The sequence below is a fragment of the Engystomops pustulosus genome, chromosome 3 (genome assembly GCF_040894005.1).
Source record: "Engystomops pustulosus chromosome 3, aEngPut4.maternal, whole genome shotgun sequence".
Classification (NCBI taxonomy): domain Eukaryota; kingdom Metazoa; phylum Chordata; class Amphibia; order Anura; family Leptodactylidae; genus Engystomops; species Engystomops pustulosus.
In genome coordinates this window covers 11,747,147-11,768,197 of record NC_092413.1, presented here as the reverse complement: position 1 = coordinate 11,768,197, position 21,051 = coordinate 11,747,147, and the positions used below count along the sequence as shown (strand labels likewise).

Here is a 21,051-nt window from a genome sequence, read left to right as displayed (position 1 = left end):
ATGACATTACTTATCCTGCACTGATCCTGAGTTACATCCTGTATTATACTCCAGAGCTGCACTCACTATTCTGCTGGTGGTGTAGTCACTGTGTACATACATGACATTACTTATCCTGTACTGATCCTGAGTTACATCCTGTATTATACTCCAGAGCTGCACTCACTATTCTGCTGCTGGTGCAGTCACTGTGTATATACATGACATTACTTATCCTGTACTGATCCTGAGTTACATCCTGTATTATACCCCAGAGCTGCACTCACTATTCTGCTGCTGGTGCAGTCACTGTGTACATACATGACATTACTTATCCTGTACTGATCCTGAGTTACATCCTGTATTATACTCCAGAGCTGCACTCACTATTCTGCAGGTTATCCAGCTGACATCTCCCCATTTTTTTCAATGCCTTTTAGGGAAGTTTTTCACTGTTTCATACTCCTGTTCTTCTATTTTTCCACATTTTAGGTGGTCATAAACTGTGCCATTCCCAAGGGGCTGAAATACAACCAGGCGACACAGACCTTCCACCAATGGCGGGATGCAAGACAAGTTTACGGGCTCAATTTTGGGAGCAAAGAAGATGCCAATGTGTTTGCAAGTGCCATGATGCATGCCCTCGAAGTGCTGAACTCGCAGGAATCTGGTGAGCCTAATATTGTGTGCAGTGAGATAGAAGTAACTTCATATTCAGCCCCAGAGTCCTGGATAAAGGGGGAGACCTGATCCATATTTGGACCATTTAGACTGCTGCATTATGTCTTTTACTCCACTCACATCGAAAGCTGCATTGTCCTGGTTGCTGCTGAGCTCTAGTCTAATGACTGGTTCTGAGCTGCAATACCAGGCACAGCCATTATACAGTGTGTGGCACTATACTGTGTTGGAGGGAAGTAGACTGCAGCGATGTGCTACAGAGAACTTTGCTGCTTGTTGGTTCAGGGGTGAAGCTGCTGTCCTTGCAGGACCCCAAGGCTCCATAAGCTGAACCTAGTGTTACATAGGGTTCGTAGTTGTGGTCAGAGGGGGAGGGGCACCCTGCATATTTTAGTCCAGGGGCTTTCACCTTTTCGTGTAATTGCCCATGCACCGGACTCCAATCCATGTCCTTCGGTAATCTTTAGCGCACGTTGTCTGGTAACGCCTGACCTGTCCACTCCTCAGAGATCCCGGAAGAATCTTAATTCCTCTAACGTAATCTTTCGAAGCCGCACTGATGTAATCCCACCGCAGGGATGGAAGGAGAACGTCTGGCTCAGGGCTCTGACCAGTGAAATCTTAGAGCAGCGGCGGCCATGGCTCTCCCCAGATTATCCAGCGGGGGGATCTGAGGACAAGATGAGAGGGGGAAACGTTAACAACCCAAATGTTACGTTTTTGTTTATTTTCCGTAATTGTTTGCAGTCTTTTGGCGCTCGGCTGCGGATAGTCGGTTTTCTGTTTTTGTACTGCCCTCTTGTGGCCATTTGTGGAACTGAGTTAAAGTTTCATTGGCCTAGTTTGTGTTTTTATGGTGGTTTTCTATTGCGTCAAGAGGCAAATTATACTAATACATATAATACATAATATATATAATGCGTCTCAAGGCTAGAGAAAAGGAAGTATTCTCATCTTTACTCGTATCGAAGGTTCCCCAGACACTTTTTTTTTTTAATTTGTCGATTTTTGTAGCACTATGGGATTCTTGTGACAAACCAGCAACTTCAGGGTAACTTTGTTCCTGGGAAGACTTCACCTGCCTCCTGTGATCCTATGACATGAATGACAATAATGTGCTGGCTTTAGAGGCAGCTGACTGACATTGACCTTATATTCAGATACCACTGGGCACGCACACACGCTACTCGGCACATGGTGTTTGCAGGTTGTAAGTACTTGTAATACCTGAAATGTGGATGTCCAGATTTGGAGACCATATTTTATTGTGAGAATGGGGCTCCATAGGGCCCCAAATTATTGGAGTGGAAGGTCCGATGCGCAGAGTTAGACTCCACACTCATGGTTGGGGGTCACCGTGGTCAGACCCTTATCTTCTAGATGGGGGGGGGGGGGGGGAATAACTAAGTTCTTGTACCTCTTTTAAAGGACTAATGCAGGATTCATAAACGTGTTGTCTTTAAAAATCGGCGCCATGCTTTTCATTGTGGTGTGATCTGGTGTTGCAGTTCAGCTTTGGAACTGCAAATGGGCGTGCAATACCAAACACTACCTGTCAAGAGATGTGGCGCTGTGCTTGGGAGCAAACGCTTAGATTTCCCTATCCTAGACCTCTCCTCTTTAGAGTTAGGGATCGTACATAACAACTTGGTCTACTAATCGTCTGTCTTGTCTCCGGATCACCTGTTCCCGTGCCAGACTACCAGGCAGTGAATTGAGTTTTTACCGTACGTAACATTTTATTTCCAGATCCATCAATGCATTTACTTATTTTAAGAATTTGCAGTATCGATCCTTTGCATCCATTTAGCCAAGTCACTGTCTTCCGCCGGGGTCCGGGTTCCTTGTAAGATCCTCTGTGCATCTAATAGTAATGGCTCCATCTGAAGGACACGGCAGCTTCTAGCTGGAGGTTAATGAATCAATAATGGCCACCTTGCAGTAATGCCTGGTAATATGCTGAACGCTTCCTCCTCTCAGAGCCACGGGTTTGCATTATCCTTTCGGAGGAGGAGGTAGAGCGCTATTAGGATTATGGATGAAGAAGCATCAATTATTCAGAAGATTCAGGGAAATGCAAATTGCAATCTGACTTCAGGCAGTCTCAACACGGCGTAAACAACGAGCTGCGGGTGCCAGGCGAAGCTCCGAAGACTCCGGCACTGCGGGTCCAGGAGATGTTCATGGGGTCTGCGGGGTGGAAAAGTTTTGCTGCTTGGACCATGAACTTGGGTGCAAGGCTGAAGCTCTGACGACTCTGTCTGGTGATACCTGGACCATGATCTTCTGACCTAAACATTGGGGAGTTGGGTTCAAAACGGAGCTTCTGAAGACCAATGCTCTTTGCTGCTTGGACCATCAACTACTTAGCTTTGAGAAGGTCTTTTGAAGACCAATTCTCCTTTGCTGCTTAGACCATCATCTACTAAGTTGGAGGAGCTCAATCACCTAAAGACCAATGCTCTTTGCTGCTTGGACCATCATCTACTAAGATTTGAGGAAGTAGATCTTTTGAAGACCAATTCACTTTACAGCTTGAACCATCACCTACTAAGCTCTGAGGTGGTAGGTCTTCTATCTTTGCTGCTTGGACCAATTCCTACTAAACTTTTGGGAGATAGGTGCAAGACCAATTCTAAAGACCAAATCTCTTATTCATGATTTTTTAAGCTTTGGGAAAAGGGTACAAGACCAGCTAAGTATAGAGACTCGTAATTTTGCCTTATCTGCTGAGCCCACTCTCAAGTTGATGCAAGTCCGAGCCTCTAAGTACTGGATACCCTTTGCCACTTGGACTATGACCTCCTGGGACTAAGGTTTGAAGACTAAGCACTGCTAAGTAGCTGCAAATTTGCTCCTCTAAAGACTGTTACATGCCACTTCTGCTACGACCAGTTATAACGAAGAAACTGAAGACCCATGTTCTATAATACTTTCCCTGTTATCCGCAGACCCATTCTGTGCACCACCTGCTAAGTGGCCCACCAAGTCTAGAAGAGCTAGTGAAAGTCTGAGCCTCTGAAAACTTCATATCCACTCAGACCAGGACCTTCTTAGCCAAGTGAAGTAGTGTCCAGGCTAATCTTCTAGAGATTACTGACCCTTCAACTTGACCATAATTTGCCAGGCTTCGCCCCTAAAGATTGGTGCCCTGTGCTGTCCGAACCCTGGTCTCCTGGAGGCCGATCTCTCTAGACTACTTGGACAATGACCTTCTGAGGATCTTATCTACAATGGTCCTGTTCTTGCACGCTGATGGTCACCATGAGGTGGCTCAGGACTCTGGGAGCGATGGCATGTGGAAATACCTGTGCTGTCATAAGCGAGATAACGCTCATATATTTGCCTGTGAGTACGAGCCGCTCCTCCGCGTTCTACATGTAGCTTTGGAATAGTTGTATAGATGGTACCCAGATTAGCTACTTACTCTCCCGCTTCCTACATCGGAACTGTCTATATATTTATTCATATCTTAGTACAGTCAGGGTGACATCCCCAGAGCAGGTATTTCTTTTTATATATTTATGTATCTCTAAGAATGTAGGATCAGTGTTGTATGGTCCATAACTACATCTGACAATGGTGCCCTATGCATGGTAGCAGAGCCATAGATGGTTTGCAGTAATACAATGAGATACAGTTGTTTCTTGCAAGTTATTACTCATTTGCTCCATTGCAGCTAATTGGGTTCCACTCGCGCAGCCGTATGTGGGCGTTGGACGGCGTTCCGCTCGCGCAGCTGTATGTGGGGGTTGGACAGCGTTCCGCTCGCGCAGCTGTATGTGGGGGTTGGACGGTGTTCCGCTTGCGCAGCTGTATGTGGGGGTTGGATGGCGTTCCGCTCGCGCAGCTGTAAGTGGGGGTTAGACGGCGTTCCGCTTGCACGACCGTATGTGGGGGCTGGACGGCGTTGCGCTCGCGCGGCCGTATGTGGGGGTTGGACGACGATGCGCTCGCGCGGCCGTATGTGGGGGTTAGACGACGATGCGCTCGCGCAGGTTGTGCAATGTGAACATAATCTTTAGAGGGTCTCCCTTCTCCTGTAAATTCCTGCTTGATAATAAGGTGATGCAAATACATGTCAGCTGCAGGAACCCTCAATAATAAGTGCAGTTTTCATGTGGCGCCACCTCAGAGGAAATTTAGGTACTACAGTGCCTATTCACATCAATGGATTATTGATTAGTGTATAAGACAATCTGGGTGACAGACTATTGTCAATTCTGACCTAGAGCGTCCTGAACAAAAAGAGAACCTTTCTATTGTCACGTTGTTTCATTATTGGAGTATAAGATAATTGGCGTTACCAAATCAGATGATACCTGAAAGTTGTCTATCTTGTCCTGCATTCTAAATCTGTTTTCCACAATTGAAACAAACAAGGCGATTCTCTTCCTAAGCGGCGCTATTGAGGGTGAAGTGTAATACCGGACACAACCTATATAAAGGTGTGGGGCTGTTTGTAGGAGAGGTTACACTTCCTATAAGAAGTCTTAGCTGTGCACGTCTTGCGTGGTTGCTGTATACATGTTATCTGGTGTGTACGTGTATATAGTCTCCTCTCTGGACGCCCATTTGTTCCGTTGTGATGTTATTTTTAGGTGAGTGTCCTCCCTATTGTCGCTGGTCACTATGTCCAGTCCCTGAGCTGTAGATGTCCAGGTCCCTGGCTGAGCATGCATGTCCTATCAGTGCAGCTTTAGTCTGTTTATGTTATTGTTTGTCTCTTCCCCCTTTGTCTTTGGCTCATTTTGAAAACATTTTTTACTTATTACATATTTTTCTTTCTCTTGAAGGTCCCACGTTGTCCCGGCAGAATTCTCACATACCCCAACAAATACAGAATGGCCCGTCACAGGAGGAGCTGGACATTCAGAGGAGGTAACTAGCAGCTCTTTCAATAAAGGAAATTAACCCCTTAAGGACGCGGGGTTTTTTTCCGCTCATTTCTCGCTCTCCACCATCAAAAATCCATAACTTTTTCATTTATCTGTGTACAGAGCTGTGTGAGGGCTTATTTTGTGCGTAACAAATTTTACTTTCCTGTGATGTTATTTATTATTACATGCCGTGTACTGGGAAACAGGAAAAAAAATTCCAAATGTGTAAAAATTGAAAAAAAAAAACGCGTGTGTGGGGGCTCAGTTTTTACGACTTTTTGCCATCTACTGACGCTAATAACTATTTCATACTTTGGGGTACGGAGCTGGGGAAAGGGGTCCTTTTTTGCGAAATGAGCCGTAGTTTTCATTGCTATCATTTTGAGGACTGTGCAATATTTTGATCACTTTTCATTACATTTTTTTTATGTCATGTAAAAAGGTGTAAAAGTCGCGTTTTGGACATTTGGGCGCCATTTCCCGTTTCGGAGGTCACCGCGGGTTGTAACTGTTTTATATTTCGATGGATTGGGCATTTTGGGACGCGGCGATACCTAATGTGTTCGTGATTTTTATTGTTTATTTTATTTTATATCGGTTCTAAGGAAAGGGGGATGATTTGAATTGTTAATATTTTATAAATTTTTTACATTTTTAAACTTTTTTTTTTTTTTTCACAATTTCTTAGACCCTCTAGGGTACATTAACCCTAGATAGTCAGATCGTTACTACTGTATTGCAGTATATGGAGTTTTTGCATATGATTCATTACAATGAGCCACTGGCTCATTGTAGCGAATCTCCTGAAACCATGCAGCCTCAGGTCTCACAACTGATCGCCCCCCGATGACATTCAGGGGAGCGACAATCGAAGGAAACATGGTGGCGCCCATGCGGCGCCATGTTTTAAGTGCCGCCGGCAACTTTGCCGGGCGACAAAGAAAAGGTTAACACCCGCGATCGGTGCAAGCACCGACCGCAGGTGTTAGCGATGGGTCTTTGCGGCGATATGCAGCAAAGCCCATCTCTGTATGAAGAGCGCTCAAGCTGTGAGCCCTCTTCATACACCCTTAATGGCTCTGCTGCGGATATATCCATCACAGAGCGTGAAGGGGTTAAATTACAAAAAAAAGAAAAAAATTCTGTGTATACAGCTCCTATGCAATCCTATGTGTCTACATGGTAACAGACTACAAGCACTTCCTGTCTCTATTCTTGTTACAATCCCTGCCTAATCTTACCCAGTTGTGTTAGTTCTTTTACTTCCGCTTTCTTGACTGGAAAGCATTAAAAGTGCTGCCGTTTTATGTATACAGCTACTATGCAGGACTATGCATCTCCGTAGTTAGACTACAAATGAAACATGATGGAAGCCAATGGCTGTGGCCTTTTTTTTTTTTTTTTTTTTTTATATAGAGAAATCGTGATTCAGGTGTGAACGGAGGCTGTAAACACTAGAGTAATACATGGCTGTAGCACCAGGTGTATTGTGGGTAGTCTGTAACCATGACGATGCATAGATGGGCCTTGTTTAACTAAAATCCACTCTTTGGTTTGATTTTCTTGGGCAATAATCGGAGATTAGCTTTCATTTTTTCAAAGTAGTTGGAGAAATGAAAGCTGAGCTCTGATTGGTCGCCAAAATATGGACTTTTTAAACTTCTGTTTATGATGAATAAGACCCATGGTTTTACATTAGCTGCAAACCATAACTGGACGTAAAATAATCTGCTGCACACCCTTTAGGTGGCACAAAGTCGCAATATGTTGTGGTAATTGAAGTTTCTCTCATTATATGTGGACCAGTTCTTAAAGGGATGACTCAGTTTAAAGTATCCTGACAAAATGCTGTAAGTGTCTATATAATTAGGGCCTTGTTATTGCCCATTAGTCGTATATCGTTGCTGTTGTGGCAGTTGAGCCACCCATAGCAACCAATCACAGCGCAGCTTTCATGTCAGAAGAGCAGGAAATGCAATGAAAGTCGCGCTGTGATTGGCTGCTAATGTCCCCTCCGTCCACGGTGCAGGCCACGTCCAGCAGGGGGGAAATAAAAATATCTGAAAGTTAATGTGAGGAAGACCCTAAAGATCTACATACAAAATGCGTTTCAGAAGGCCTGGGAGGTAATGGAATATTTCATTTCTGTTTTTAAACGCTTGATTGATCGGTCATTATTAGATCTGTCACATTGACATTACTTGTTCTCTGAGCTTGGATCAGATGTCAGATTTTGGCTGCTTCTCTGTTCCTTCCCCATACTTTACACTGCAGCACAGAGCCGCATTGTGTGGGCCCAAAGGGGGGACTTGGCGGGTCGCTTGGTGCGGGCCCAAAGGGGGGACTTGGCGGGTCGCTTGGTGCGGGCCCAAAGGGGGGACTTGGCGGGTCGCTTGGTGCGGGCCCAAAGGGGGGACTTGGCGGGTCGCTTGGTGCTGGCCCAAAGGGGGGACTTGGCGGGTCGCTTGGTGCTGGCCCAAAGGGGGGGACTTGGCGGGTCGCTTGGTGCGGGCCCAAAGGGGGGGACTTGGCGGGTCAATTTAATATTTGAGGATTAGTTGGGTTAATACGATTATTGCGAATGATGCATCTTGGACTCTCCCTGATCTTGTAGTTGTGGTGTTTTGTCGTGAGACAGGTTCTACCTTTCCCCCTACTTGTTTTCCTCACACAGCGACAACATGGCCGCCCCTTCATGCCTCCCCGAGCCTCTGGCACACGTGTCAGCAGATTGTGGGTATTTCTGGGGCACATGCTGTAAGTGATTATTTATATGGTGCCCGGCTTTCTTGGGCTTCTCATTGCACAACAGATAATCCCCGGAGCAGCCGAATGATGTGTCTCCTATCATTCCCAGGATTATAGCCGGCATCACATGTTTTATTGCTAAATGCATGGCCATATGTGAGGGTCTAGACCCCCCAATGTCCAGAGCCCTTGGGTACAGCGGCCGTCCTCTGTGTCCCCTTATACAAACCCCATTGCTTCATTCACATTTCTCCCCTTCCATGTGTATGTTGCCGTGCCCTCCCCCGGCCGCCTGTGCAATGACTTCATAGTGAGGATGGCATCAGGGTGACTCAGAGCCGTATACCGCCCCCCATCAGTAAGCGTTGCCTGTGCTATATATAGCCGGGAAGTCACAGCGAGGGATAAACTTGCTCATGAAAAGGTGACGACCAGCACAAGGCAAGACTTACCGAGCCCCAACATGAAGCCTTATGGTTGTTACATTGTTCTACAAGGTGGAAATGGACCAAACGTTGATCGCTTTCTTTTGTAAGTACAGGGGGCGAGGGTCTCCTCCTCATAACTGGGGTTAGCAGAGGCGTCGGATATATATAGAGGCAGAGCATTTAAGGACTTGGTCTGCTCTGTCCTGATGAAACCCCAGGAGGAACCTTTCTCAGCTCGGCTACATTATGGGGTTCCTAGATTTAGCAAATTCTGCTGCTGTAGGTTTTCATTGACATATAGTACAATAACCGATGCCTGCAGATACATGGGGCTGGTAAGTGTAGCTGTGTCGCGCCCCTCTTGTGCCTGGCGCTGCCTGTGTGTGTCTCGCCCCTCTTGTGCCTGGCGCTGCCTGTGTGTGTCTCGCCCCTCTTGTGCCTGGCGCTGCCTGTGTGTGTCTCGCCCCTCTTGTGCCTGGCGCTGCCTGTGTGTGTCTCGCCCCTCTTGTGCCTGGCGCTGCCTGTGTGTGTCTCGCCCCTCTTGTGCCTGGCGCTGCCTGTGTGTCTCTCGCTGCCTGTGTGTCTCTCGCCCCTCTTGTGCCTGGCGCTGCCTGTGTGTCTCTCGCCCCTCTTGTGCCTGGCGCTGCCTGTGTGTCTCTCGCCCCTCTTGTGCCTGGCGCTGCCTGTGTGTCTCTCGCCCCTCTTGTGCCTGGCGCTGCCTGTGTGTGTCTTGCCCCTCTTGTGCCTGGCGCTGCCTGTGTGTGTCTTGCCCCTCTTGTGCCTGGCGCTGCCTGTGTGTCTCTCGCCCCTCTTGTGCCTGGCGCTGCCTGTGTGTGTCTCGCCCCTCTTGTGCCTGGCGCTGCCTGTGTGTGTCTCGCCCCTCTTGTGCCTGGCGCTGCCTGTGTGTGTCTCGCCCCTCTTGTGCCTGGCGCTGCCTGTGTGTGTCTCGCCCCTCTTGTGCCTGGCGCTGCCTGTGTGCGTCTCGCCCCTCTTGTGCCTGGCGCTGTGTTGGGTGCGTCTCGCCCCTCTTGTGCCTGGCGCTGTGTTGGGTGCGTCTCGCCCCTCTTGTGCCGGGCGCTGTGTTGGGTCTGGCGATGCCATGATTTAGGTATATGTGTATTTTGCCACTTTAATGCTGATCCTTTAAAAAATAAAAAAAACAATGTAATTTCATAATCCTCACAAACCCATTCAGTTTCCATAAGCCACGGAATGGATTGTACTGAAGAGCTGATCGGAGCAGTTCAGCCATGACGTGGTTAACCCCGAAAGCTCCTAAAAGGGATTCCCGGGATTACAACATGTGCTGGAGACATCATCACTTTTATTAGAGCTGGTGGTTTAATGCCAGGGGTCAGCGAGAGAGGCACAGGGACACTGGGACTGGGTGCAGAGCCAAGAAAATGCCCTTCTTAAAGGGGATGTACAGGGGGTAGTGCCCGGTGACTGTTAGAGCCCATTTCTCAGGTGGTGTTCGCACATCTTATCTGCACATTGTGTCGTTCTCTATGACAAAGGTGACCTGTTTTCTTCTTAAATATTAATGTCCTCTGAGCTGAGCATTTACGCCGTCACCATGGTTTCTTTTATCCTCCTATAACTCGGCTTCTCTCTTTCCGTGTCCAGGCAGCTGCAGGAGCAGCAGCGACAGAAGGAGCTGGAACGCGAGAGGCTGGAACGCGAGCGAGAGCGCATGGAGAGGGAGCGCATGGATAGAGAACGCATTGAGAGAGAGCACATGGAGCGCGAGAGGCTCGAGAGGGAACGATTGGAAAGAGATAGACTGGAGAGGGAACGCATCGAGCGCGAACGCCTGGAGCGGGAGCGTCTGGAGCGGGAGCGTCTAGAGCAAGAGCAGATGGAGAGGGAGCGCGAAAGGCTGGAGAGAGAGCATCGGGAGCAACTAGAGCGCGAGCTCCAAGAACAAGAGAGGCTGGAACAGGAGCGGCAAGAGGCCACGTTACAGGAGCAGCTTGAGAAAGAGCACCAGAAGTGGGAGCGCGAGAGGAGGGCGTCTAACACGGGTAAGACATACTCCACCCAGGTACTCACCAACACTCACTCACTCTCACCCCAATATGCAGCAACAGAGACGTCACCCCAACCTTATACAACCCCAGTCTTATACAACCCCAGTATCCAAGGGTACATGTCCCCCCGGATCGGCTCCTGGGTTATTACATATGACTGCAGGAGAGCTCTATAGCATGTGACCAAGGATGTCTGAGGGTTGCACTCCAATCCTTTTACTTCACAGCTTTACCTCTTCTCTCTGACGACACTTGTATACTCGAGCATGCATGTGTATTGTGGTCAGAAGGAAGAGCTGTCATCCTAAGAAGCGATTGGCTGATGAGTATTGAAAATTTATAGGCCCCTTCAGAGATCTCTTGTGCCAAATTAGCTGATTTCTTGACCCCTTTAGGCTGGGATCACACGTCCCGGTGGAGATTTCTTCTCCGTGTCTGACTTTCCTGGTGGTTCTGGACGGAGGGACCACTAGACATTTGGATGGTACGACCCCGGCCCAATGGGTTTAGATGTCGGATGACCCCGTAGGACAAGTGTGGGCTTGGTTTTCCATCTTGGCTAGAGCCGGTGATTGTAGGGTCTGTGCCCCTTGGTGATGTTGGGGGTGATTTCTCTGTTCCTGCAGTAACCTGTATCTAATCTTCTTATACTAACAGTAGATCTCATGACTCTTCCTCTGAATGCTGGTTTGGTTGCTTCATTAGCTCCTTTTTTTTTCTCTCTCTCTCTCCTATTTTTTTTTTATTTGTCCTGTCTGTTGCCGCTTTTTGTTTTCCTCACATACGTTCCCCCCACCCCTCCAGACTCATCTTACGACAATTCATTGTATAACGCTCAGCATGTAGACTACTCCACCTGTCAGCCTCACTCCCCCTCCCCCATATCTTACGCTAAAGCCATGTCCGTCCCCGCCTCTTCCATATGTACGGACTCCACCGCCGACTACGTCATCGTCACCTCCCAGGCCATCAACTCCACGCCACCGACGCCTCCCCTGCGGCACTCGGCGTCGCGTTTCGCCACTTCTCTGGGTTCTGCCTTCCATCCCGTCCTCCCTCATTATGCAACCGTCCCGAGGCCCATCAATAAAGTGGCCAGACCTCCTTCTCCTGTGAACCCCGCACCTCCACCTCCTCCACCTCCCGTGAAGCCCATCTCCTGGTCTGCTTCTAATTTCGCTCCCCTCCCTCCATCCCCTCCTGTCATGATCAGTAGTCCTCCTGGCAAGGCCACCGGCCCCCGGGCGGTCCACCTAGTGTCTGCATCCCAGCTCGCCCTCCTTTCCAATGCCGCCAATGGCCATGCGGACCCATCCTCGTATGATATGTCCTGCACCCCTGCACCCCCTCCCGCTCCACCCTTACCATTGTTTCCACCCTTCTCTGTGCTGTCCTCATCTCCATGCTCTCCTCTTGTCTCGGCACCTTCATCCCAGCCTAGTGTTCTGCCTTCTCCTGCAGCTTCCCCTGCCTCTGTTGAGAACTCTTTAATCTCTGTGCTGGGAGACGCCTGTGCTTCTCAGCCAGACATGACCACAACCTCTCAGCCGACTGACCCTGCGACCCATCCGGGTAAGGCTTTCTGTCACTGCCAATAACTGACTAACCTGCCACATGCACTCATACGGCTTGTGTTACACGGGGGTCTGTATGCATGGGGGGCGCTCTGCACACAGGACACACGGGACCACCGCTGGCTGCACTGTGCCCCTAAGCATTGGAGGTGTTGTAGTATATATATACCATTTATATACTGTGCTGCTATTACATCTACCATCAAAATCCATCCTGATAAACCCGGGACATTACTCCTAGATACTGTGGTATCTTCTTGTATTTCTTATCCATGGCCTCCTGCCTTCTAAAATCAACTGTTACACTGTCTCTGCTCTCTCAGCACTACCCCCCCCCCCCTCCACCCGCTTCATGTAACCATGTAACAGTGGAAGGGAGGATAGTTCTCCTGTGAATCTGCAGCTCAGAGGGGCTCTGGTAACACCCCCAGGCGCCCTTCAGGTTCATTAACATAATCTTAAAAGTTGATTTTAGTTGGAGGACATAACATATAAGATTTCCACAGTCTCTGGATCTATAGGTAAGTGTCCCTGGTTTATCAGGATGGATTTTGATGGTGGGTTCCCTTTAAACTTGTGCAGCACATATAGACCCAATTTACTTTAATGGTTTTTGTTAAGTGTGATCACTGGGGATCTGATGATGGTGATGGGGGTCCCAGATCTCTCTTGTATGAATGAAGAGCCAGGACACTTCCATTCACTCGGCTAATAGCACTTAGGAAGGGAAGTTGCAATACAAATGTACGTCCCCTTTAAGGCTGAATATACTGACTGTTAATCGATAGTGTTATACCAGTATGGCCGCTCGTTCTGTTGCATGGGTAGCTTTTTACACTTTTGGGTAAAGTTGCCAGACGAGCCATAAATCGGATCTGACGAGCAGAGACTTCCATTAGAAGAAATATCTACAGGAAATGCAAAGATTACCTCCTGCTAAAGCAAAGACGCAGCTCTGCCCGGCAGACGCCATAATATATGCAAACGGCGGCATTTTATACTATGTAATAAACGGCATCACCTTATTACTCCCAACAAGTCAGTCTTTGCAAAAGTCCCGGCGCCCCCTGCTGCGTAGTTAAGACTTTCTGCAGGGAGCTAGCGCCCTCTTGTGGCGTTTTAGTATATTTCAGATCAGGATTGTAGGAACTGTTATGGGGTCAGTAGCGGTGGCCTCTCTATGTCGACCCTGCACCGCCTTAGTGGATACCATACAGAGGTTACCCCCGCGGCACATGGACATATGTTATACACGAATCAGAAATAGTGGACGGATCGTGTGACCACATCACCGACTGCCCCTATAAGTGGTGGTGGGAGCTGCTGTAACGTGTCTGGTTCCAGCATCGTAGTGATATGTGTTAGCGCTGTCCAGTCCCGGTTATGGCGGACAGGTGGCGCACAGGTATCCTGCGCCTTTTTATTGCGTTGCATTTATCTGATCTCGTATTTACTTTAATTCTTTGGCTAATTTTACTAACGATTTAGAAAAGTTTGATAATCGTTGTGTGGCTTTCCCTCAATTTTATCTACAACACAATGAATATTTGATACCTACAGACTAGAGCAGGGCTTGGTGTGGTGTTTTTCTGTACAGGTTTTGTTAGTACTTTTTTGTTTTTTTACTTACACTTCTTCTCTCCTGTAGGTGTTGTTCCGGGACCCCCAGCACCTCCTCCTCCACCACCTCCTCTTCCTTCAGGTCCAAGTGTGTCTCAGACCACAGCCCCTGCACCCCCTCCACCTCCTGCACCACCCCTGCCTCCATCGTGTCCCGCACCACCACCGCCTCCTGGACCTCCACCTCCTCCGGGACCTCCACCACCTGCACCTATGGCTGCACCTCCTCCGCCGGCTCCTCCACCACCTCCTGCACCTCCACTTCCATTCTCTGCAGCTTCCGTCAGCTCAGAAGATAACCGTCCATTATCAGGTCTGGCGGCTGCGCTGGCCGGGGCCAAACTGAGGAAAGTTTCCCGGGTAAGGAAATTTCTACCAGTTTCTGGTATTTATTGGTATATTGTTCTGTCTGATCACTCATTAAACCACCGGTACCTATAACAATGGGGAGAACTTTGGGGCTGTCCAATTAAGGCGCCCAATACTTAACCTGCACATAAATGCATGGTGCCAATTATTTGTTATCCCCTATATAACAAGCTGATTGGTGAGGATGAGACTGCTGGGAACCCCACGGATCAGAACCTCATGGGATCCCAGAGAACTGGGATCCCGTTTTTACGGTGGGGCAGCAGGTCAAGTAGGTGTCCTGCTGCCCCACCGTAAGAACGGGATCCCACTTCTCTTCATTCAGTTGTATAGGAATGACGGAGACAGCACACACCCATTGGACACAATGGGAGTCCCAGAAATTTTTCCCTGATCAAATGGATACAATTCTTTAAAACCTAAATGTTCTAATGGGGCTTCTTCTCTGTTTTTCAGGCTGAGGATGTGACCAGTCAGAGCAATGTAAACCCTGCTGGGGCCAGTCCGGGCGCTGCCAAGACTGAAGCTAGTCGTGGAAATGGTCCTCTTCCTATGGGCGGTGGTGGGTTAATGGAGGAAATGAGCGCATTACTAGCAAGGAGGTGAGTTATCTGAAGATTCAGTGGTGGTATTAGGCTCATCTGGTTACAGGACGGGGGGGGGGGGTTAATTCGTCAGTCGGGAGGGGAACTGACTGCTAAACCCCTCACCTGGAACAGCAGGTCATTGTGCATCACTTTTGTTATCTCTAGCAGTAACATAGAGACTAGGCAGAGCGCCTGAGCATGCAGGACCCTCTGCTGCAGTTTTTGGGGTGTAAGAAGCCCCCATTTATTCTCATTATGTGGGATTATGAGCTGTGTTCTCCCCTGTGTTGTGGATAGTGAACACAACATGGGGCGGTATAATTGTGTTGCTGTGAAGACTGTAATAATGATATTAATTTGCTTCTGTTATTTTACAATTTATAGAAGACGAATCGCAGAAAAAGGCCCAAACGTAGAACCCGATGCAAGAGAAGAGAAAACGGTGAGTGAGGAGATGGGAGGGGGTCGGCTCCTGACACATATTAGTCTCCCAGGACATTCTCCAACCTTCTCACAAGTTCTTTATGGGAATGCTCCATTCACAGCCGTTTCATTGTATTGTACCTTGTGCAGGGTCTGATGGGAGGAGCAGGACTCCAGCTTCTAGGGATTCAATGACAAGGAGTCCTGCTCCTCCCTTTAGGCCCTGCACCGGTATTGGTCAATGAATTGGCATTGACTGGACTAGGTTAAAAAAAAAAAAAAAAAAAAGTTGCAGGACTTCTTCTGTCGTGTAAACTCTGTACAGACCCCAAACTTTGTAAATGGCTATGATGAAAGTAAATATTCTAGTGTGCATATGTCAGGGTCGTAATCGACAATTAACCGGTCCAGTCAGTCACCTCTAATCAGATAGAGCAAGTGTGCACGTTTTCAAGATGAAATCTGAGATAAGATCGTCGTGTCGTGTCACTCCCTTAGATCAGAGCACACGGGGTCAGTTTGTTGGCTACACTGTTTATTACGTGCCATAAAAAATAATTGTCACACCCCTCGTCATTGACTTCAGTATTTTTTTTTTATTCTCCAATAGGAGGAGCCAGAGCCTCCACCTGCACCTACAAAAGCGCCCTCTGCTGGCACTCCAGGTAAGAACCGCACTTTATCATAATTGGCTTATTTTTACTTTTTTTACTTTTTTTTTTTTTTATTTATTTTTAATGTTTTTTTTTTTTTTTAAATTAACTATTCCGCAGAACCTACAAGAAAGCCTTGGGAAAGAACGAACACAATAAATGGTAGCAAATCCCCTGTAATCTCCAGGTAGGACAGAGATGGGATTGTTTGTTTTATTATGGCCCTTTTATTGCCTTTGGATATTATCACCTACTACTCTTATTACAATACGTACAACTGGATGAGTATACAATGGCTCATATAGGAGGAATACGTTGCAAATGCCTCTAGTATACATGGAATATACAATTTTACTAATTGCTTAGAATCTTTAGGATATGTATAGGGCCAATGCAATGAGATTCTTTAGATCCAGGAGCGCAGTGAGTTTATGCATCAGAAAACTGCACTTTTTTTGGTGGCTTTTAGCTGCTGTGCATCCATAGTGGAGCATCGTTATGTCCACTTTGCAGCATTTCCTCTATTGGGGGCTACGGTCCTTAAGATGGACTCCAGTTACCATTCTGGTTAAGGGCAATCTATTCCCAAGATCTTGACGTGACTCTTACCACTGTACCCTGAAACCTGTGAAGTCCTTGCATTATACCAAAATATTTTGGCGACAGGGCTTTTTTACTATGAGAACGGTCAATCTGTGGAATAGCCTGCCTCAGGCGCTGGTCACAGCAGGGACAGCGGATAGCTTCAAGAAGGGTCTAGATGCCTTTTTACACCTAAATAACATAGATGGTTATGTTATATAGAATAGTTTCCACTAAATCCCTTCCTCATCCAATCCCTTCCCTTCCTTGGTTGAACTTGATGGACAAGTGTCTTTTTTCAACCGTAGAAACTATGAAACTATGAAACTATTTCTGTATAATGCAAGGACTCCTCTGCTGTTCAAGGTGTACGGTCCGTGGGATTGGACACAATCGTGTGTAGGAGCACTTTCCCTTGCACACATCCAGCGTGGCTGGGTACGCTCTCAAGCGTCATGAGCTCTTGGTGCATCTCCTCTACCTCTGCAGATGTGCATTTACCTCCCTCTGTAGGAGCCATGCATCCACATAGCGAGTCACAAGTCTTGTGTTTATCATGAAAGGAGTGTGAAATTTCTTCATTTGTTTGCACAGACCAAAGTCTACACCATCGGGGCAGCCGAGTGCCAACGGGGTGCAGTCAGAAGCCTTGGACTACGACAGACTGAAACAGGTACGAGAAGTGACCACCCCAGGTTTATGATGGAGACCCTCAGTTTGACAATAATAACTAATGGCTTAGTATAGGAGATACCCTGCAGATCCTAGGGGTCCCAAGAGCTGTCATCGCCTCCCCAACAATCTGCAGAATATGGAGCTAAAAACTCCCCTGTGAATGGAAAGATGTTGTGCAGGAGCCTTTACATACGTACCCGCACTTCATTCCCCTGTGCTGTGGATAGGATATAAGTTACCGTCCTTTGTGGGGACAACCCCTTTATGTCACTTTTCATTGCTGGTAAAAAGAAAAGGAGCACAGTATTCAATACCCAGAGATGGTCCCCGATGTGTATCAGACCACCCTGTTTAATCCCCACGTTACCCCATATCATGAGGATCTGCTTTCATTGAAGACGTAGGTTCCTACAACTTTTAACCAAAAAAAAATTCTCTTTCTAGGACATTTTAGAAGAGATGAGAAAAGAACTAGCAAAACTGAAAGAAGAGCTCATCGACGGTAAGTGCGGCCATGAACACGGTATTATATAGATCTGTTATATAACTGTGAAAAGCCAAACTGCGAGCTTAAAGGGGATGTCCAGTGACAACAAAGCTCCTTCCCACGTGATGGGGACTAACATGCTGATCAGTGGGGGTCTCACCAAGGCCGCCCTATACGTTTCTATGGCACAGACGGCGAAAGCAAGGTGCCAAACTCGGCCTTCTCAGTCAGTGCCATTCAGATTAACAGAGCAGAATCCCATCAAAGAGACCCCTACCAATGAGCAAGTCCACAGGATGGGGGCTAATTTGTCACTGGACCACCCCTATTAAAAGAATTTTTTTTTGGCGTGGCCTACGTAAAAGGATCTACACTACAGATTTAGAATCCACAATTTTTAGGCTACATTCACACAAACGTATGGGGGATGTATATACGTCCCCCATATGCTTCTCTGGCCTCACTGCGGCGTACGGTACGACACGAGTGTGGCACCGTGCCGTAGACCGTAGAAAGATAGGACATGTCCTATCTTTATACGGAATACGGCGCCGTGTGCTATGTATTCCTATATAGAGGGCAGGGGTGAGCAGCGCTCATCTCCTCGGTGCCGATGTATGCCCGCCGTACTACGGTACAGCAGGGCATACATTGTGTGAATGTTATACATCCATGGTGTCCTGGGTCTAGTGAGTAGAGATGAGTAGAACCGAACTTTTAGGTTCGGTTGAGTCCCTTGCAACCAGGACATATCAGTGGCTCTGCAGCAGAAATCGTGTGATTGCAGTGATTTCCTCAAAAGATTGTGCATCCAAATATTAAATTAAGAGAGCCATTATTTCTGTCCAGGCCTGTAAATTTTATTTCATTCTGTTGAAGCATCACTTAAAAGCTATGTCTGCCTTTCATTTGTTCGTTTTCGTAGAAATTTTACTTTTGTCACATTCCAGTTATTTCTATGACCGTTGTAGGTTTTTCTTTCATTAAACGACGGGAAGCTACAATCTTGTCCCCGTGTTAGTGTTTTGCTCCCTCTGGTGGTGACAGCCAGCAGACAGAATTTCATTGTTACACTCGAAGCTAGACCTTTTTTTTTTTTTTTTTTACCTCCTGGTGAATTTCTAACAGTGTTTTTCCTGTCCTTCTTTCTTAGCCATCCGACAGGAGCTTGGAAAATCGAGCAGTACATAGAAGAGACCGTGAGGAGGCGGCTCATCGCCCCCGGATTAGAAAGAACTTCTCCTTTTTTTCTAAGCTGTTCTAAAGGAAGTCTGAGAAACCTGCAACCCGGGAAGCGCAAATAAAGACCTTTCAGAAACTTCAGTTTTGGATCTTCACCGAATCTCTCCTGGTTTTCTGCCTTTAAATTTTTTTTTTTCCCTCCCTCCTTCAAAGAGCGATGGTCTTAAAGAGAAACACTGAACAATAATTATGCAGAAGTTCCCAAATTTCTTTATTATTTTTTAATATATTTTACTCCTGTCCAATGAGCTTGCAGCACATATATATACGAGAATCCAACCACTTAGTAAAAAAAAAAAAAATCATTGCCTATAGGTGGATCACGTGATCCAGAGGAGAGACGCGTCGGGTCTAGCAAGTTATTCAGTCTTTCACTGCAAGCGTTACTCAGGTTCGTCTTCCTACGATATTTGATAATTTTTTTGGATTTCACGAGACACAACACTCACACGTTGTAGAATGTCACTGTATACGGGGCACCGCTATCAGTTTTTTGTTTTTTTTTCCCCCTGGAGAAGCCCGGTCACGGATATTTGGAAGGAAGAGTTGGGAGTTTTACGGAAGGGACGGAGTGTTGCACATTTAAGAGTTTTAATTTTCTACATTTTTGATACTTTGGCAGAGGGACGACTCTTGTTTTTGTAGTTTCGTTGACGAGAAGACAAAGCAAGCATCTGTTAAAAAAACAAAAAATATTAACGCTTCTACCAAAACTTATTCGGAGATACGTTTAGAGATTTACTTTGCGTTGCATGGGGGGGGGATAAAACATTAGCTCCACAAACGGTGCATGTCCCGTGTAAGACGCAGCGTTCTCAATGATCTCCTCGGCTTCTGCAGCGGCCATTTTCTCGTAGCCGTCTTCTCCACCGATGACCCATCATTCTGCTTTTTACTTTTTTGCTGTCAGTCGGGACGTTGATGAGTTGAGTGGATGTTACTGAGGTTTTTTTTGGAATGGAGTTGGTCTGGAGTTTGAAGGTGCTTGCACATGAAGGAGGCCATTGTTGGTTTGACTCTCTGGTGGGGCGGTAAAATTTGATGAAGGACGTTGGAAACGTTGAGAGGTTTGGTTTGGAATTGTGCCATATTGACGCGGAATCTCGGAGATGTTACGGATACAGGATATAAGGAAAACGGTGATACCCTAACCCTAGTAAGTGCTGGACGCCAAAGCAAGACGCCTCTACACGCTATGAACATGTGGACCTTACAAAAAGCTGTTCTGGTACTGAAAACAATGGACTTTCCAAAACCGAAAAAAATTACTTGCTATCTCGATGCTCAAGCAGCCACATTTATCCCCCCCTCTGGATAAGGAATAAACTGTTCTGCATGGTACGAAGTAACGGGAGTGGTGGACTCTTTGGGACAGAATCGTCTAGGATCGGCTCGCGTGAGGATTTGTCACCTTCTTCTGTTTTTATTTCTGTGCGGACATTTCAGCTGTAAGGGGAGTTCAGCCAATGTATGTGATTGCCCCCCCCCCCCCCCGCGTGTCATTTCTGTCACCGCTCCAGACTATGAGCCAGTCCAAAGTCACGTGACCACCCGTAATCGGGGAGGCGGTGGTCCGCCCATAGTTTTGTTTTTTTTTCCTTTTATGATACCGGTTTTATGCACTATGCTTTTTTGTGCCTTGGTCTAAAAAGAAAAATGAATCCTGAATGGTCAGTTCTAGAGTAATCAATTGTCTCCTTTTTTGCATTGACTTCTCGTCTAGCTTTTTGTTTATTTTTTTTTTTTTTCCTGGTCACCCTCTTTTACCTCGCCCCAAACACTAAAAAAAAAAAAAAATCACCCCCGCCCCTACCAAGTACTGGAGATTTCAGTGATTTCAAATTATTTAGTTTTTCCCTTATTAGAAAATCTAAAAAAACCCTCAATTTTATAAACGCCTGGAACAGATAATCGGTTCTAAGCGGGGAGGGAGGTTGGTCTTTGTATTGGGTGTCTTTTAAAAAAATAGTCTGAGATAACCCTCCCCCCTCCCGTTCGCTCGGTACGAGCTTTCTTAAGCAACACTGTGACCTAAGCTGTGATTTAATGATACCTAAGGGGTTAAAAAAAATATATATATATAAAAAAAAATC

The 21,051-nt window shown here is 46.9% G+C and overlaps 1 protein-coding gene across 4 annotated transcripts in view; it reads left to right on the top strand.

The window, feature by feature from the left end:
* The window catches only part of ENAH (ENAH actin regulator), a 41,462-nt gene extending 20,642 nt beyond the window's left edge, over positions 1 to 20,820 (top strand). The window contains exons 3-14 of one of the 4 annotated variants that reach the window (XM_072140051.1): positions 472 to 649; positions 5,457 to 5,541; positions 10,343 to 10,740; positions 11,551 to 12,318; positions 13,969 to 14,300; positions 14,766 to 14,911; positions 15,281 to 15,338; positions 15,930 to 15,984; positions 16,093 to 16,159; positions 17,149 to 17,227; positions 17,674 to 17,731; positions 18,870 to 20,820. In XM_072140051.1, coding sequence (XP_071996152.1) covers positions 472 to 649; positions 5,457 to 5,541; positions 10,343 to 10,740; positions 11,551 to 12,318; positions 13,969 to 14,300; positions 14,766 to 14,911; positions 15,281 to 15,338; positions 15,930 to 15,984; positions 16,093 to 16,159; positions 17,149 to 17,227; positions 17,674 to 17,731; positions 18,870 to 18,907 — 2,262 coding nt within the window. In that variant the 3' untranslated portion in view covers positions 18,908 to 20,820. Of the gene's footprint in view, positions 1 to 471; positions 650 to 5,456; positions 5,542 to 7,486; positions 7,667 to 10,342; positions 10,741 to 11,550; positions 12,319 to 13,968; positions 14,301 to 14,765; positions 14,912 to 15,280; positions 15,339 to 15,929; positions 15,985 to 16,092; positions 16,160 to 17,148; positions 17,228 to 17,673; positions 17,732 to 18,869 lie in introns of those variants that run through there. The other 3 variants (XM_072140053.1, XM_072140054.1, XM_072140052.1) reach the window with 3 other exon arrangements.
* Positions 20,821 to 21,051: the final 231 nt, after the last annotated feature.